This window comes from Xiphophorus couchianus, chromosome 12, assembly GCF_001444195.1.
Source record: "Xiphophorus couchianus chromosome 12, X_couchianus-1.0, whole genome shotgun sequence".
NCBI classification, from domain to species: domain Eukaryota; kingdom Metazoa; phylum Chordata; class Actinopteri; order Cyprinodontiformes; family Poeciliidae; genus Xiphophorus; species Xiphophorus couchianus.
The window spans coordinates 21,593,448-21,612,749 of NC_040239.1; the positions used below are offsets into that span (position 1 = coordinate 21,593,448).

A 19,302-nucleotide genomic window follows, 5' to 3' on the forward strand; every position below is an offset into this window, starting at 1 on the left:
ATCTTACTTTGGGAGCTTGTTGGATGCCCTGATCAGATGCACTGATCTCGCTTTTCCTGGCTGATATCGATTCTGAGATTTTTCCCTCCATTAGGTGTTTATTGGCCTCAGAGAATAAATTTCTGCAGGTTTCTTGACAGAGGTGGCAGTTTTGAAGCGATAGGAAAATGAAGCAATTACGAGATTATTCACATTTGTGCCTCAAAACATTCATCACTAACCTTTCATTATAAAACTCATAAAAATAAATCAAAGTGCCTGCTTTCATAGACTAAAGATGGTGGAATTCCTTCATTTTGATGCATTATTATGAATCAGCACTTCTGCTTTGATTGATTGATTGATTGATTGGTGAATCTCGAACTTATTAAATAAAGTTATTGACACAGGAAGAAACTCAATCACTGAATCACAAAACTGAATCAAAGCATAACTGTATTAGGTTTTAAAGTAATAAAAAAGTAAACATTTTGAACAGCACACCTAAGCCATCTACTGGAACCGGTTTAGGAGTCAATGAAAACATGCCTGCCTGTGTTTAAAAAGTAATAATGTGTATATGTTTGACTGTTTACATGTAGAAAAAGACGTACGTCCTGGTGATGGTTGATCCTGATGCTCCCAGACGCTCCCAGAACCCTGCTTACTGGAGGCACTGGTTGCTTGTGAATATAAAGGTACATTAAGTCTCCCAGTACTTCTGCTCCTTCACCTCATTGGTTTTGCCGATGGTGATACAGGCAGCGCTTTTTATTGGATTAGAAAGTCATACAGTATCACTGAAATTTACAAAGTTGTGTTTGTTTGCTTTTTTTCTCAAGTGTGCATTTTCATAATCTCATGGTCTCGTTTGGCACATCTCATGTTTACATCTGCATCAGGGCCGATCGTAAAGCCGAAAAATTATGAATGGTTTTTTAAGCCGAACTTGGTTACAAAAAAAACGGTGCCAAGTTTGAAAATGTTAATTTTTCATATCATGTATCTTGTGCAATAAATGTCTGTGACAAAAGTGTGGGAGTAAGTCTTTCTAAATGGCTGTGAAAGTTTGCAAGGCCCTGTCAGCAGCAATTTCCCTCTGCTGCGCAGTGCCTGGGACGTGTCAATGCGAGCGTGTGAGACTGAGATTGGGGAGAGCAGCATGCGAGGCGCACACTTTTCCTCCCATAGTGCTCCAGTCCCTCAGCTCCCCCTTCAGTGGAGAGATCTTGGCAGAGTGTCCTCCCTTCATCTGTTCCCCCAGGCAGAGCAGCTCCCCCAATGATCCACACTTCTCCATATTTTACACCCCCGAAATGGGCACGGCTCCGATCCCCTTATTTCTCTTCGTATTTCACTCCTTTTTATCCATTCGCTTGTGTGTTTTCGTATTCTTGCATTCTAACGCCAAATGCATGTTGAGTTGTTGATTGCCTCAAATATTTTGAGGTTTGCAGACATTTTTTATAATCCCTTGGGAACTGGGAGATCAACCCAGTAGATTAGAAACTAGGGGTCTGAAAAGCAAGATCTCAAAGCTGCTTCAGAGATGTATCGCTGCTCCCTTTAAATTTTTTTAAAAAGACTTGGTTTTTAAACTGAGTGAGTGCCACATTGATTCAAAGATCCAAAAGTGTTGAATTTGCGAAGAGCTCACAACAGGTTTAAATTTTGCGTTTTTTGATTTGTAAAATTGCTCTTAGGAAATTATTTCTGCAGCCATGCTGGCAAGCGCATTAAAGATCCAGTGGTGTTTTTTTTCTCTCTCACTAACTTATGTATATTAACAATAAAATCCCAGGTAAGTATGGATTCCCAATATTTCACAAAAATATAAAGTTTTCAAAAAACACTGGAAGAAAATAAGATGCTATTTCTCCTTTTTTTAAATATGAGTTGATAATATCACAGGTGGCACTATTAAATACTATGGTGCATGAGCGTGTGTATTGACATAAAAAAGACGCATAACTCTCTTTCCTCACTGTCTGGTACATTAAATCAGATTAACCATTTTAGGGCAGTAAGTATTAACAAAGTAATTCCGATTTTATAAATGTAAGAATAATAAAGATAGTCTTTTTTATTTTTACTTTAATTAAATTTAGAACTTATTTTTTCTAACTTAGCTGGTAGAATTGCCTTCGACTTGGATCAAATATTTTGAGCATCCTTCTACAAACTATCAGAAATTTAATGTTGGCCCTTTCCCTCTGACAAAACTGGAGTCTCTGAGTAGGTCTCACGCCACACACCGTGTCAGCTCTGCTAATAAATTGTTGATAGTAACTCAGATTTCTGAACTTATTGTCCTGATGCCACATTGCAACAGACTGGGTTGTTTGCTTTGGGATACTGTTTATTTGGAAATCTCTTTTGAGCTAAAGTTAAGTGTGTGTCTCCAGATTGAGACCTGAGTCCATTATTACACCTAGATTTTGGGCCTGATCTCTTAGTTTGGAGTCACCTGGTGACATCGTAATGTATCACCTTCATAACTATGATAACTACTATTATTAATTGTTCTGACCTGGGCTATCTGGAACATGTAGATATTGCTTAAGAGATGTAACCTCGAGTGGGATTTTTGTCTGGTCCGATGAAAAGTTACAAAGAAGCATGGGTTCTTTATACAAGACTCAAATGAGTAAAGCACTTTACCTGAAAGTTCAACCCAGCTCTCCAGTTGCTTCAATATGTCATGGTCAATAGTGTCAAATGCTTCACTGATTCAACACAACCAACATTGTGGTTCTTTATTTATGTGGATGTCAATGAACACTTTGAGGAGGGCAGTCTCCATACTGTGGTGAGCACATTTATTTAGGCGTTGAAACACACCTTTTGCCATTATTTTGCTGATGAATGTAAGGTTGTAATTCTGTAAAAATAAATCTTATCAGTTAGTTCTTTCCTCGTGTGATTTCATCAGAGGCTGAGTTAGAAACACCTTTTTGTTGTTATTTTTAAAAGGTTCTTTCAATCTGACAAACAAGCCTCATTCATTAAATTTAAACTTGTATCTAAAGTTGGTTTGGTCCATGTTATGTAAACATAGTAGTTACTGCATTATTTACCAAATTTTAAGGACAGACTGGTATAGTGCTAAAAAAAGAAACATAATAATTTCTACTTCATGAAATTTCACCTTTAATTTTTATTCTCAAGCCTGTGAAGAAAGCCTGGTATATTCACCAGCTGTGAATAAACAAATATCTTTCAAGCCTTCAGATAGACGACGTTCTCTCAAGCAATTCAATTTCCTGTCACTTGCGTGGGTGTTGACCTGCTCTGCCCATGTTGGATTGGCCAATATGATGAGATGTTTTTTTGATTGTGACTGGTGGTTGGTCAGCAGGGTTAATGAGCCTTTTGAGTGAAGGCAGCTGTAGTGGGAGGTGTTTAATTGACCAGGGTGGCTAGGTGACACGATACAACCTCCATTTTGTTTCAAGTGTCAATCTGAATATGCTGGATTTTGTTTCAAGCTTAAGTCTTTTGAAATTGTGAATGAACACATACTTCAGCAAACTACTGAGTACTGATTAAAGAATAATTAGTTCCATCTTTTAAAGTGTAAAGAGTGCTGCGCAATAATATTCTTGGCATGTTTGTTGATTTTAACTCTGAGGTCATGGTTTCAAATGTCAAATAGATCTGTGTTTACTTTTTCACAAGTCAAATAATATGAGCTGCAGCAGCCATATTCTCTTCATATATATTCATGGGTCCAGGGTCATACAACCTTGCCCTGGTTTGCAGATGTATCCATAATTACTGTGGATTCTTTGGAGTTGTAAAGATAAAGATTTCCATAATTCAGCCGAAAGCGAGGTGAGGTCAGCCTGGACCGAGCAGCAAGCCGCAGCACATTTAAGCCGATTCCTCAGTTAAAGTCTCATTAGAGAAGAAAAAGAAACAACAAGGACATGCTGAAGTACCTCGTGTGTTGGTGCTTCGGTCGCTTCTGCTTCGAGTACGAACACAACACATGGCTCTTCACTTAACAAAGCAAGTGTTAAGGATCTCCTTGCTTTATGTGAGCCATGCCAGAACTCTCTGGAGAGCATGGCTTGTAATATTTGAATATTTCTTGCCAGGTTCTGTACTGCTTATCCACAGCATTATAGAAAATGTAGACATCAACATTGCTTCCTGATATAGGATGATTTAATGAGCAACTTTTAACCAAATAAGACCCATTGAAAGGGCTGTTTTCTATACAATATTCTTATTCAACAATTAGCTTTTTTATTTATGTCTTACAGAAGTTATAAAAATCTTTCCTGTCAGCTTTTATATTGGTCTGACAAAATGAGCAGGTCCATTGACATTGTGAGATGTCTTAATTTTATGTCCTATAAACTTATTGCATTTAAAGATGTAAAACAATATGTGTAAACCTGTTATTTTGGGGGATTTATGGGTAAAAGGTGGTGATCAACAAAACATTTAGCAATAATAAATCATATTATGCAAGCTATTTATTTCAATGGGAGGATTTTGTTTTAGAACAATTCTAAAACATTATTAAAGGTTTAACATTGAGCTACAATTATTTATAATTTTGGGCAGTACAAGTGTAGTAAGTATTTATTTTATTTTTTTTTACCAACATGCATCTTTGGACTGGACGTTATATTAATGGTGCATCCAGAGTCCTGAGTTGAATCTGGCAGAAACGGTGGAAACAGCTACAGATTGGGGTGATGGCAAAGAGATTTACCAAACTCAAGGACTTAATTATTTTTCTGGTAAATTCACCGAACAGTAAAACACCGTGAGTGTGAGGTGTTTGCAACATGCAGCTAGTCTGAAAACAATACTCTGCTCACCGAAACAAAAACAAAAATCAGCTATTTCTCACACATAAAAGAAAAAATAAGATGTAAATGTTAAACCTACACCTTGCTTTTTGCCATTTCTGCAGCTGTCTGCATCACTTGTTGTCTTGTCTCAGCTGCTTGTTGTAGGTCACAAATACCAGCATCAGCACATCTTTACAAGCATGCAGAATAACAATGCAGAAGTTATAAACAATAAACAATCATAATTTTATGTTTATATCAACTGTCAAGTCTTTTATCACATCTTTAGTTTGGTCTGCCAAGAACAATTTATTCCACCAATTAAGTGCAAACTGTGTGGCTGGATGTCTTGTCTTCTCTCACCAGCTGTCCACTTGCTTTTAGAATAACATTATTAGATGATGGATATGCATTTTCAATGCAGCTGCCTGTTATGATTGACCCTCTGAGCTACAAAAACAGTCATTTAGAATATTCTTCAACACGCACCCGCATTTTCACATGAATTATGGACAATTACCAAAATAAGCGCACAACAGATTGTTGTCTCGCTCTCTGAGTCAAATTCCAGATTGTGAGCCTCTCCCTCTTTCTCTCTGCTCTCCTGGAGTCTAAATCAATACAGATGTTCCAGTGCGGACTTGCAGTAATAATTACTGTAACAAGCAAATCATTTGGATCCGAATGGAGTCAGTTTATATAAACATAACACTAGGAAATACTTTTTCTCCTTAATGAAGTAAAATAGTAAAATAAAATTGTCGCTCATGCTCTTAAGAATAAAAAAGATGTTCATCGCTGCTACATAGTGTCAGGGTTTACTTGCGTGTAACCTAAGATGTCCCATGCTTAAAGGTGTGTCACTGCAAAAGTAATATTTCTTAGAATGTTTTCTTTGTGAACACAAAGTTGAATGTCAAAGGCTTTGCTTGTTGTTTATACAATTCAGTATCTCCTAATCAGTTCCAGATAAGGTCACTTTAAGTTCTGTTTACTCAGCATATTGTGTGATCTTTTGATCCCCCAATACAATCTATCAATGGGAAGCAATCATATGATTATTGAAAGCCAGATGGACATCTGATTATTATAGTGCACGGGGGGATATGCATGCTTTAACATCCTCTTCTATTGTTGCAGCTCCCAAAAGAGGAATGAGCCTGTGTTCTTCTGCAGCTCAAGCAAACACTAACAGTGGAGTATTGTGACGGTATTAGACCAGCTGGCTTTGTGTTTGTGAATTCTGCGGCCTGCAGAGATCATCTGCTCCACACCTCAACATGTCCTTTAACTGCTAACTATTAGACGTGTAACCTCTTTACAGCTTTTAATTTGGTGCTAAACTCTTGAAATGATAACACTTTGGTTGTTTTGTCTCTTATTTTTAATATACACCGTTTGGTGATGAGGACAAAAGCTCTCATCCATCCCAAAAAAACAACAATAAAACTCCACTTTTTTAGTGTGATTAATAATTCCAATGTGTCAGATTTTGCTTAGCACCAGAACTCTAGAACTGCATTTATTTTATTTATATAATGATTTATTTTATTTATTGTATGTTAAAAAATAAATAGGTAAAATGTGGCCATCATACACCTCTGAGCCTGGCATTTTCTTACACGCTGAAGACTATCACAAGTGACACTTTAAGATTTTTTTAAAAAGTCTATGTAACACATCATTACTATCTTAGGAGCATAAAATGATTAGATTACATTTTGGATGTTTGCAGAAGCCCTGGAGTTTGTTTTTGCGAAACAGCCCATACATATTTGCATTGTTCTTTTTTTCTGTAACCGTACCTACTGTTCATGTAATGATTTAAGTGTTAATTTTTCTGACAGACAGCTGCCCCCATATGGAAGCCAAAAACAGTCTCCCAGAGGCCAGTCGAACCATCGCTAGCTGCACTGTGAGAACAAAGAAGCAATAGTATTATTCATAATTAAACTCTTATTGTGTTCTCTGCTGAACATTTCCATTCTTCTGCCTCTCTCCTGCTCACTCTCGTTCCCCCTCTAAATACTTTGCACCTCGTGGTGGGAACATCTGTCTGGCGTCAGAGTGGAGCCGGCTGTGCAGATTGGAGCAGGTAGAGGAGCACATTGTAGCCCGGCTAATGATGAGAGTGTCTGCCCTCTCTCTTGGAGGAGACGCAAGCTGCTGCTTCACGCTCGCTCACTCCACTCATACGCCCAGGGAAACAGATTTCCAAACATATGCAGTATGTTTTTAATCCAGTTGAGCACTTCAATCCCCAGCAAACACAAATAACCTTACGGGACATCCATATCTTATGACAAGGGGGTGGGCGCAAAGCAAGTGAACAATTTTTCTTTTTAATGCGATTTTTTTTTTCTCCATCCCAAAGTTGCCAAACATGCTCTTAACCCAGGTTAACAGTCTGGTTGTTTATGGTTTCAGAAACTTTTACACAGAACTGTCTCCTTGCTTCAAATCATGTCATGCAACTTTATCAAATCTAAACTCCACTGACTGCACCTGTTGCTGTCCTTTGTTTAAATGTAAAGCTAGAGAATGAACATGTTTTACGAACAGATTGTTGTGATTAGCATACATGCAAATTAAATCTGTTTATCTGATTAGTGAAAAGTTTTTTTTAAATGTACAGTACTTTGCAAAAGTATTCATACCCCTTGACCTTTAAGTTTTGTCATATTACAACACCAAACTTCCCCAAAGTGTTTTTGCTGGATGTTATGTGATAAACCAACAAAAACTTTTTACTTTATAAAGTCAAAAGGAAACAGTAACTCACGGTTTTCCTTTCTTTTTACAAATAAGAATTGTAGCATACAGCTATAGTCAGCCCCCTTCACTTTAATACCCATAAATTAATCCAGTAAACCTAATTATCCACAGAGGATAGTAAAAAGTGTTGATCTGTACGTTGAGCTGTGTGCGATTAAATCTCAGTTTTGTAAAAGCGTCAAAATTTAATTACGAAACATTAGTGAACAAATGGCATCATGAAGAACAAGAACTACACCAGACAAGTTAGGGATAAAGCTGTGGAGAGGTTTAAATCAATGTTAGATTGTAAAATGTTTTCCTAAGTATTAGATATCTCATATTTAATTCATCATTTGAAAAATAGAAAGAATGAAGGTACAACTCCAAACTTACCAAGACATGGCCATTTAGCAAAAATGATAGACTTAGCAAGGAGAGTATTAAAAAATGAGTGGATGAAGGGGCTCTGGCCAGTATACCATACCTCCCACTATAAACTCTGGTGGTGGCAGCATCATGCCTTTCCCCTCAGCAGGAACAAGGACGTTGGTCAGAGTTGAAGATGGACGAAGCTAAATATGGGGCAGTAAAGGAAGAAGCCCTGTTGGCTATAAAAGACCAAATACTGTGGGGGAAGTTTCCCTTAAAGCAGGAGAACAGATCTAGATAAAATAGATCAAACCATATTCCATAACCATTATCCAGATGTAAATCCAACTAGCAATTATTAAATGAATTAACAGTTTATTGACAAATGAATTATGGATAAAAATATATATCAATCAGCAGAATATTATACTTACAGGTATAAAAGTTTATTCTACAAAGTCTTGACTATGGGGGCTGACTATAGATGCATACAATGCTTTTGGAAATATGTTTTAAAAACCTTTTAAAACCACAGATGAATTTGTTCCCATTTCATAAATATGATTTCATTTAGTTTTTCTCATAAGTCCCCTGAAAAATAGTCTGAAATCTGTGGATGTAACATGGCAAAATGCAAACTATGCACTTAAGGCACTGAGTTTGCAGCCCAAATGTTAAACTGTTAGCTTTCAAAGTGTAAAACTTTGATGTTATGGCCTATATCAAATTGGCTGTCACAAAATTTAAAAGCAAGTACTGTTTTTTGGGTTTTTTTAACAATCAGAACCCTCCCTTGTTACAAGTCAACAATGGTCCTTAACACTAAAGCACAGCTGGAGGTGCTTAACATTTGGAGCATGTGCTCATCCTGTCAACTGCAGCCAGATAAATGTCAGAGGTGGTGCTACATGGAGTTCAGCTTTGGGAAGTCATTCTTCACTAAACCTCATCAGATTTACTTCACAGCTGTTGATGTGCTTATGCTTGTTAGCTCGGGCCTTTTTTTAGTTGTACACATCTGTCTATGTTTGAATGTACTTGCATCTAAGTTTTGTTTTGTTTTTCTTTCATTTTTGAGATGACAGATCAGGGCTTTCTGGCGCTTCTTGTTACTTTCCGACATCTGGGCCCCTACCCTGGCCCACATCAACTCCGTGGACAAACCTCTTCTAATATTATCGCTCTATCGCCGCTTATTAACAAACAGGTTCTTCTTCAGTGTGGGCTGCTGCTCTCACTGTTCTCTGCCACCTAAAGGGAGAATTACATAAGAATCCTCCGCTCAGTTGTCAGCTCCATCCCCCGTCCATAAACTACAAACGCAAGCACCCGCACACACATTTACACACACGCACACACCGCGCTGTACAGTAGCTGATAACCTCCCAAGCCTTTTGCCATCTCGGTAAAAACTGACCTCCCCGCTTTGGCTGCTGTGGTGAGATGATTGAAGAGGTTTCACTGCACAGAGAACATGAGCTGCTGTGGTTTACAATTAAAATAGGGAATGCTGATCAGTTCTTTCTGGCAAAGAAACAATCACACATAAATTATAGTTTTTACATAAAGCCTGGTGGTGTGTTTGAGGAATCTATATTCCTGTTGATGCTCCTGTTTGATTTAAGACTTTTTCCTAAGGAAAAGCCTAGTTATTGCATTTAAAGATTTGGTTTACTGTGCGTCATTTATTTCTAGCCCAGGTATACAGAATAACAATTACATTCCAAGAAAACAAGGACAACCTGGAAAGCCCTCTCTGATCCAGTCTGTCACACTAAAGCCTAGTAGGGGGGGGGGGGAAAGCACATTGGACCTTATCCATGTAAAGAGCAGTTTAAAAAACTGCTTGCTCTGTAGACATAAAGGCACTTCTTTTAATATGTGCCCCCTTTCTTCACACCCACGGCCATTGTGTATAAAATCCTGTTTTTCCTGAAAAGATTTCTAGTCGCAGCCGCAGACAATGTTCCCCCACACAAGCTGTCGTCTTTGTCATACCCCCTCCCCTCCACTTCAGTCAGGAAAACAGGATCTTTGGCAGTCGGCCCCATGTGCAAATTTTTTGTGTGTTTGGAGGGTACAGGTGGAGGGGGCAGTGGGCTGGAAGGGGAAAGGAGGGGGATGTTGATGGAGTTAGCCTACCTGTTCCTCCTGTGAAGTGGTCAACTTTGAGTGATGTGCTGGAAGGTGTGGGCACAGGAACTGGAATGGGGTAGTAAGGGGCGGGTAAATGAACAAATGTCAGGGTTCGTGGGGGGCTGCCGGGGCTGCGGCTTTGGAATACGCTTCCTCTTCAGGGTGTCTCCTGATACGGTGCGGCGAAGGGGATTGTGTCATGCTGATAAAAACAACTCACTAACAATTATGCTCACCTAAAATAGCCCTTACTTAAGTATACAGCAAATCTTGCCAGTTAATTGTACACGAAACAAAGAGTTGACAAAAGACCTCCTGAAGCCAACATATTTTCCTGTATTTTGGCATGCTAATTTAGTTTGACAGCTATGAATGCAAAGTTGGCAGATATTATGGTGGCCTGTCTAACTTCATGTGCAGATTATGACTGGATTCTAAAACTATTACTAAAGTAGAGCAAGTACAAAAATGCAGCTGAGGCTAAGTTGCGTGTTTAGAAAATGCCTAAACAGCTCAGATTGTGTATAATGAAATAAAAAACACTCTCACATTAGGAACAATTGCTGCATTTATCTGCTAATGTAATTTGGTTCTGTGTGCATTGCTGTAAGAGTACCAAGGTTTTTGATATGGATACAAATCAAACAACAATGCTTGGCTTAGTGTTAGTATTATTAAATCATGTGCCCATTTCTTTGAATGCTACAAGTGTGTAACAATAACTCACACTGAACAATAGATGTTGCAATTCTTTGCACATTACAATCCGTATCTGCAAGGAATTTGGTGATAAAGTTCCTATTATTCCTTGGAACGGTTTGAAGTGACAAAACAAGCCCCTTTCACCATAAAGAAACCATCTCATCCATGTTAGGCTTTCATAATTTAAGTAAGATCGGAACATTTTGTCTAAATAATTCTCCGGATTTGTTCAACTTGTGCTTATTGATATGCTCTCGGACTAACAACCAAAAAAGAAAGGACCTCTGATCCTTGCTATTGACCATCATCATAGCCGAGAGGTTTGTTGCAATGCTGTATTTTTATGCTACACTTGGTGAGAAACCTGTTTACATTCCAGGGTGCTGTATAGTTCACTTCTCTCCACAGCTCAGTCAGATTCCAAAGCACTGTATAGATTTCTTTCAGCTGATGAAATTAAAAAGACAGTAGTTTGTGTGTGTGGTGTGCCTTCCAGCAACGTGATTTGCCTGCGAGTTCACGATACGGGTTGAGAGGGGAGTTCCTTTGGGGGGGATTAAATAGCTCCCTCTCTTCGTTCCCTCCTCCCCTGCCCTCCATACTTGCAGAACACAAACAGCTTGCAGGGCTGTGCAGTACTTGTACAACATGTTTGCCACAGTGCTGCTCACAGGTAACAATAAGCTGAGGTCAGAGGTTAAGAGGGATTGTGGAGCGCGGATTGTTGTGTGTTCCTGTGGCGAGCACGGCGCACACACAGGCATGGGAAGCAGTGCCCGACCATGTAGCTGGGACAAAGTGAGGGTGAGAGACTGGGAGCTGAGTTGTCTTTAAGGGGTTATCATCCAGAACAAGACCAACTCTGGTTACATGAAGATATGTTTTTGGTCTGTGCACTGTAATGCTTGACTTCTTTTCTCTGCAAGAATAGAGGGTTACATCAATGTCCTTGAAGAACTACAGGATTACCATTAATATACCTGGTCAATAATTTAATCAGCCCTCTGAAAAATGTGAAGTTTGTTAAAAAAAAATACTTGAATTTAACAGCTTTTTACTCCTACTGAACACACATCTCTTTTATCATATCAACACTTTTTATGCACAAGCTAAACATCAGCTGTGGTGTTTCTGATCTGCTGGTTTCAGGTACATAAAATTGAGGTCAAACTATCTTTTTTGTTGTTGTTGCTAATACCAATATATTTATAAATCTCAGCAGCCAAAATTCAACCAAAAATTGTTTTTATTTTACAAGGAGGATCATATCTGTTGAGACATTTCAGGAGACATGTATTATGTTCCCAGATTTTCTCTGCCTCACACACACCGAGATTAATTTCCAAATACAGCAGAATACATCAGAGTTTCTTGTTGCTAGACCGGCTGCTTGGCAGGATTCGTTTCTCCCTGAGCCACAGCCAATTAAAGGTTTTCTATTACAGTACCTAGCAGAAATTTGTATATCTCTTGGACTTTTTCACATTTAAGCATATTACCACAAAATACTCAAATGTGTTTTATTGGGATGTTATGTAATGGACCGACAGAAACGTAGCGCGTAATTATGAAGTCACAGGTAAAGGGATTTTAAAATGATGAAATGGTCAAAATACTTACTTGGCTAATGATTGTGCGCACAGCGTAACTCCCATTAGACGTTACTCAATATGTGCGAAATGCAATCTCAGTATAAACCCAGCTGTTCTGTGAAGGCCTCACAGGTTTGTTAAAAAACAGTAAGGAACAAAGAAGCTTTATGAAGACTTATTACCAAATCGGATAGGTCATGAATAATGTTATGGAGAACTTAAGGGAGGATCACAATATTAAAAAAAAAATTCCAATCTGTTCACTAACTGAGCAAAATGTCTCTGTTGGAGCAATAATGTATTTACTCTATTCACTATTCACTATTCACGTGGAGTGTTTTTCTGAGATCTTTTGAATCTGCCATTAAAAATAGAAATAGTATGGCACAGCTGCAAACCTGGAGGAACAGGGAAGCTGGTCACTGCTGATGGGAAGATGGATGGAGCTAAAATACAGAGCAATGCTGAGAGCAAACCTGTTAGACGCTGCAAACGACTGGAAACTGGGACTTGGAAGGAGTTTCACCTTCCAACTACAACCCCTGGCAAAAAGTATGGACTCACCAGTCTTGGATGAGCACTCATTCAGACATTTCATGCTGTAAAACAAACCCAGATCAAAAACATGATACAATATTAAGGTCGTTCCAAAGTGCAACTTGTTGGCCTTCAGGAACACTCAAAGAAATGAAGAGAAAACATTGTGGAAGTCAGTGAATGATACTTTAATTGACCAAACACAGGGAAATAAATATGGAATCACTCAATTCTGAGGAAAAAAGTATGGAATCATGAAAAACGCATAAACAAAAGACCATTCAAAATACATCACTAGTATTTAGTTGCACCACCTTTGGCTTTTATAACAGCTTTCAGTCTGTGAGGCATGGACTTGATGAGTGACAAACAGTATTCTGCATCAATTTGGTGCCAACTCTCTTTGATAGCAGTTGCCAGATCAGCTTTGCTGGTTGGACCCTTCTTGTGGACCATTTTTTTCAATCTCCACCACAGGTTTTCAATTGGGTTGAGATCTGGACTATTTGCAGGCCATGACATCGACTGAATGTGTCTTTCTTCAAGGAATGCCTTCACTGTTTTTGCCCGATGGCACGATGCATTGTCATCTTGGAAAATTATTTCATCATCACCAAACATCTGTTCAATTGAAGGGATGAGAAAACTGTCCAAAATGTCAATGTAAACTTGTGCATTGATAGAAGAATTAACCACAGTCATCTCCCCAGTGCCTTTGCCTGACATGCAGCCCCATATCATCAAGGACTGTGGAAATTTGGTTGTTTTCTTCAGGCAGGCCTCTTCATAAATCTCACTGGAACGGCACCAAACAAAGGTTCCAGCATCATCACCTTGTCCAATGCAGATTCTTGACTCATCACTGAAGACAACTTTCATCCAGTCATCCACAGTCCATGATTGCCTCTCCTTAGCCCATTGGAGTCTCGTTCTTTTATGTTTAGGTGTCAATGCTGGTTTTCGTTTAGCTTTCCTGTATTGAAATCCCATCTCCTTTAGGCGATTTCTTACGGTTCGGTCACATACATTGACTCCAACTTCCTCCCATTTATGCTTCATCTGTTTAGTTGTACTTTTTCGGTTTTCAAGACAAATGGCCTTAAGTTGTTTGTCTTGACGCTTTGATGTCTTTCTTGGTCTACCAGTACGCTTGGCTTTAACAACCAATCCATGCTGTTTGTATTTGGTCCATATCTTGGATACAGCTGACTGTGAACAGCCCACATCTTTAGCAACCATGCGTGAAGGGTTACCTTCCTCAAGGAGTTTCACAATCCTCTCTTTTGTTTCAAGGGACATTTCTCTTGTTGGAGCCATGGTTCTCACCACTCCACTTCGTCCAGCAGCCCTCCAAGGTGTCATGACTGCAGGTGTTTTGAACTGCACACTAACGGGCACATCTAATCTGGGGCAGGTGTCCATTTAGGGAACGGAAATAGACTGGGTGTGTCCTTTTTTTTCTACCTCCAATTTGAGTGATTCCACACTTTTTTCCTCAGACTTGAGTGATTCCATATTTATTTCCCTGTGCTTGGTCAATAACAGTATCATTCACTGACTCCCACAATAGTTTCTCTTCATTTCTTTGAGTGTTCCTGAAGGCCAACAAGTTGCACTTTGGAACGACCTTAATATTGTATCATGTTTTTGATCTGGGTTTGTTTTACAGCATGAAATGTCTGCATGAGTGCTCATCCAGGACTGGTGAGTCCATACTTTTTGCCAGGGGTTGTAGAAGACACTAAACATGTAGCCACAGCTACAATGGATCACATCATATTCTTATCTTAGTGACTTGACATGGAGAATCTGGAGCATAACTTAAAAATAAATGTGGTAAAAAGAATTGAAATTTTCATATAATTTTTAAATCTAAAAAATATTTTGCAGCATCATTAATGTAACTATAAGATACTAATTTAAATGGATTTTACTACAGTTTTTGTTACTCTATACAATCATTTATTTTACAAATATTTAGTCCTTGGGATAGACAGAAAGTCAGTGAAAGGTTGCCAAGATCAGGGTTACGTACTCACACTTTTTTTTTGTTCCAAAGAAAAGATGTACTGCTCTGTTCAGAACAATTAATGAGGAAGTGAGGAAATGCATTAATTGCATACCTGAACAGCTTGTCTAACATAAAGCACACCTGTATTTTTTTAAAATTTATTTCTTGTTTTCCAGCTGCAGCATTTATGCACAGGGGTCATAAAAATAATCAACTCTTTCATATTAAAACTGCAATAGCTGAATGATTACCTCATCTGGGGATGCATTCAAAAAATGATTAAAGGTTTGTTCCCTAGAAATTTGGAGGAGTAAATAAAAGACATTGTTGTAAACAGTCAGCTTCATGAAAGTTTCTGAGCCCAGATTTTTGCTTCTGTCATTTTGCACAATGTATATATGGGTGGTCAAGTCCCTGACACCTTGACTGAATGTACCACAGCCATGTTTCGCTTAGCTCAGTTTGTAAATGTGGAAACTGCTGACGGAGTTGCATGTAATTCACTCCAGCTGATAGTACTTAATGCATTTTATGACCTGTTAAAATGAAATCCAGACCAATGGTGCATAAATTGGGGAGCTAAAATATGTAGATTTTAAAGTAACGCTTTTTAAAACATCCAACATTCCTGCAAATGTATTCAGAACAAAAGCATATGTTTCATAACACAAATCAAGTTACTGTGCATTGCTGCACAGTATATGTTCCCTAAAAGTAGGAATTAATAATGAAGATGCTTTTTGGCCTGAAATTGCTATTCAAACAATTATGTACTTAGTTTCTTCCAACAAATGCATTCCACGTTATTGTTTTGCCTCATAGCAAAGCACCTAAAAGACTAAAACCTTTCATTCCAGCAAAGGCCGCTATTGGTCACCGTCAATAAAAGCATAAAAGCATTTATTTCCCACGTTTGTCAAATTAACAGCATACTCCATCTCCCATAGGACTTGTAAGGTTCATTAACCTTTCTGTGAAGTGGGACAGGTTTCCAGCAGTTACTATAACCTTTGTCTCCCTGCTGCCTCAATTATAATAGAAGAATTAAACATCCAACGATTCAAAACAGTAATTCTGCCTCTTAAATCCCTTTGTACCGGCTCTCAGTTGTTAATGACTAAAGACACTGAATGAACTATAGAGTTATCAGCAGATGTAACTGGACTGGAGCAAATCGAATAGCTACACTTAACAGCAGGGTTGGTGCCTGTGTGTGTGCAGTTTTTGTTTAAAGACCAAACTGGTTATTCTGTTATTTTTAGAAAATGTTGCTTTTGTTTTGGATGATTAACATACATCTACATCATACTGCCAAAAGTATTTTCTCACTTGCCTCCACACACGTGTAATTGTGTTTGAGTTGAGTGATTTCCCAAACTTAATCCAAAGGGTTGTGTGCGATATTGGTCCAATTATGCAGATTTACCAGATTGGACTCTTTTGGAAAAGATATCCACATTGTTTAGGAGTGCATTTAAGGCCATTTTTAGAAGCCCATTTGTGTGGCCAGACACTGATGCTGGAAGAGAAGGGCTGACTTTGTGTTATTTTGCAATGGAGCTATTTTGCTTTGTATAATGGTGTGCAGTCATGTTGGAATAGAAAAGAGTAATCCTAAATAGTTCCCACGGAGCATGAAGTAGTCTTAATTAAAACAAAATCTCAAGCACTTAACATCCCAGTAAGCACACTTCAAATCATCATCACAATAAGGAAAGAGTATTTCACCACTGCAAACCTTGTCAAGAACTTACCAGGCGAGCAAACAAAGCATGAAGCAGTCAAAGAGGCCCATGGTAAACTACTTGCATGATTCTGTTGACAGAAATGTAAGTTGTGTATTACACAAATCTGGCCTTACTGAAGAGTGGCAAGAAGAATACCACTTAAACTTTGCCACAGGCCATGCAAGGGACATAGCTAACATGTGGAAGAAAGTGCTCAGGTCAGACGAAGTCAAAACTGAACTTGCCTGTGGTAGTGGCACCATCACACTGAACCTTTTGGCCATGTGCAAAACGCTATTTAAAGAGAAAAAACAATACTGACACTTATAAGCAAACAACCCTGTGAGTCACATATGGTGGTGGCAGCATTATGTTGTGGGGCCTAGGTTCAACTACAGAGTCTATTGATGTGATGGAAAAGCTCAATAAAAAGACCAAATCCATGTAAAGTTGAACATCTTTGACAACACTTCAGAAATATTTTCACATGGGATGGAGCCTAAGCTATTTTGCAGAAAGAATGGGGAAATAATCATTGCACAGATTTATGAAGCTGGTAAAGTGATACTGCAAAATACTTGCAGCTGCAGTAGCAGTAGAAAGTGGTTCTACACATGTACGCCACACTTTGTAGATTTTTAAAATAAAAAGTCAAAAACCCATGTATCATACTATTTCACGTCACTTTGTGGGGGGTTTTTCACGTTGAATCTTGAACGCAGTCATTGAAGTCTGTGGTTGTAAGATGACAAAATGTGACAAAGTTATAAAAAAGGTTTGAATACTTTTGTGAGCCACTGTATTAAGTAAATATAGAGTGGTTCGTTAGTTAGTTCCAAAAGTCAGGATCTTTCACAAAAGGATTCGACAACACCACCATCCTTTCAAAGTCAAGGGAACAGACTCACCTTGAAACACTTAAGTGCTCAATTACACGCCTGTTGATTCCCTTTAATTTCTTAATAATTAGATTAATTGAGTAGGCAAAGAGTTCGTTCTCTTGTCCACCTACTCCTTCCACATCCTCCTCTCCTTCTCTCCTTCCTCTACGTCATGCACACACCCACAAGATATTGATGCTCATTTACTTTGTGTCAATGTTCACACCTCATATTATTTTAATTCTGTCACGACAGTTTAATAAGCTTAAACTTCCTCTCCTGCCCCCTCACATCTCTGCCATCCCTGTATGTGTTAATCAAAATCTAGCATGTGTTTGTACACACCATCTTACTTTCAATCTCTGGATTTCTCGTCTTGCAGGCAGAAACCTCTGTAGCCATGGTAAAGATGTGTGTGTGTGCGGGCGTGTGCGTGCGGGTGGGTGTGTGTGTTGCAACGACGACATACTCAGGCAGGGATTTTCCACTGCCACCCCCGTTAGTGGGAAGCCCTATTTGGGGACATGTCAGCGCCTTGTTTGCTTGTTGTGCTGATGAAGCTGGGGGTGGGGCGAGTGGGCAGCCTTGTTCAGGTTCCAGGATTCCCTTCAAATGAGTCAGCCAGCCCCCTCTCAAACAGACTGTTACCTTGGGAACTCAGGCTTGGGCTTCCCTCAACAGTACTAAAGTACAGACTCATCAGCACCCATACTCCCTTACACCCCTACACGCACACGCACACACTCTAAAAGGACCAGCACCGAAGTTAGATAAAAATTAGTTTAGTAGGTTGCTCTCACTTTGGTCGTTTCTCTGCCCTGTTGGGTCCAATCTGCTCTCTGAGAACGAGATGGCCAAACCAGTTCAAAGTCTTTGTTACGGTGTGTTGCATGAATGTAAATTAGTCTGAATATATGGTTGAGATAATGAGTCTGGTAGCTACTTTCTTACGTGAGTGATTCCAGTGATAGTGTCCCCTCCTGCTGATTAACACGACCAAAGGATTGTGGGTTTGGTGTGTCAAGTGATTTCAATGATGACTGGAGAGTTAATAACTAGACTGTTTATGTTTCCAACTTGGGTTCATTACCAAAGCCAAATGAGTTTCTGTTGTGAACCCATTAGTCCAGCAGGCTATTGTTAAGTAGGTTAATTTGTTGATCCATTGAAGCAAATCAAGGGTGACTTCCCCCACCGATTTTCTCTCTCTCCTGTTCAGACCATTTTACCGCGCCCCGCTGATCTCCCATAGAGTTCTCTATCCTACTCAGTTGGGTAGATCCTTTTGAGCCGTTTCAGGAATTTAAAAATGGATGAAGCTTGTGAGAAAAATCTAGGAGCGACGTACTATTCAAAATCCATTCAGAGTCATAGAATGCAGATTTATCAATAATCAGCTAATCTAAATAATAATTAGGATGCGCAAAGGCTTGACTTCAACCTGATAGAACACTTTTAGGTGCATTAGAGTTGAGGCATCATGTTTCACATAAAATATGTGATTTTCACATATTGACATAAATATTCACCCTCTTCAAGTCAACTAAAAGCACCAGGCTAATCTAAAGGCCTGTGAAGGAGGATTAGGCTGAAGTAAATTAGGAAGGTATCAAGGAGCAAAACTACTTAGGCATTTATAGGCTGACATTTTCAAAAGGAACCAATGAAGGGACAACAGGATTGGGAAGATGTGCTCATGTCTGTGTAGCAAGAAAGACAGGTAGCTTTGAAAGTTCTGCCTCCGTCTTTCCATTTTCAGACGTGCAATAGAACAGACCTCTGTGTGATGTTCAAAGCTTGGAA

At 38.9% G+C, this 19,302-nt stretch overlaps 1 protein-coding gene across 2 annotated transcripts in view; it reads left to right on the forward strand.

Annotated features, from left to right (window-relative positions):
* Window positions 1-19,302, forward strand: part of pebp4 (phosphatidylethanolamine binding protein 4) — a 64,038-nt gene that overhangs the window by 23,010 nt on the left and 21,726 nt on the right. Inside the window, exon 4 of one of the 2 annotated variants that reach the window (XM_028033849.1) lies at window positions 582-677. The exons of the other annotated variant lie outside the window; for it this stretch is intronic. Within the exon in view, the coding sequence (XP_027889650.1) occupies window positions 582-677 (96 nt within the window). The remainder of the gene's footprint in view (window positions 1-581; window positions 678-19,302) is intronic. 2 annotated transcript variants of the gene reach the window in all.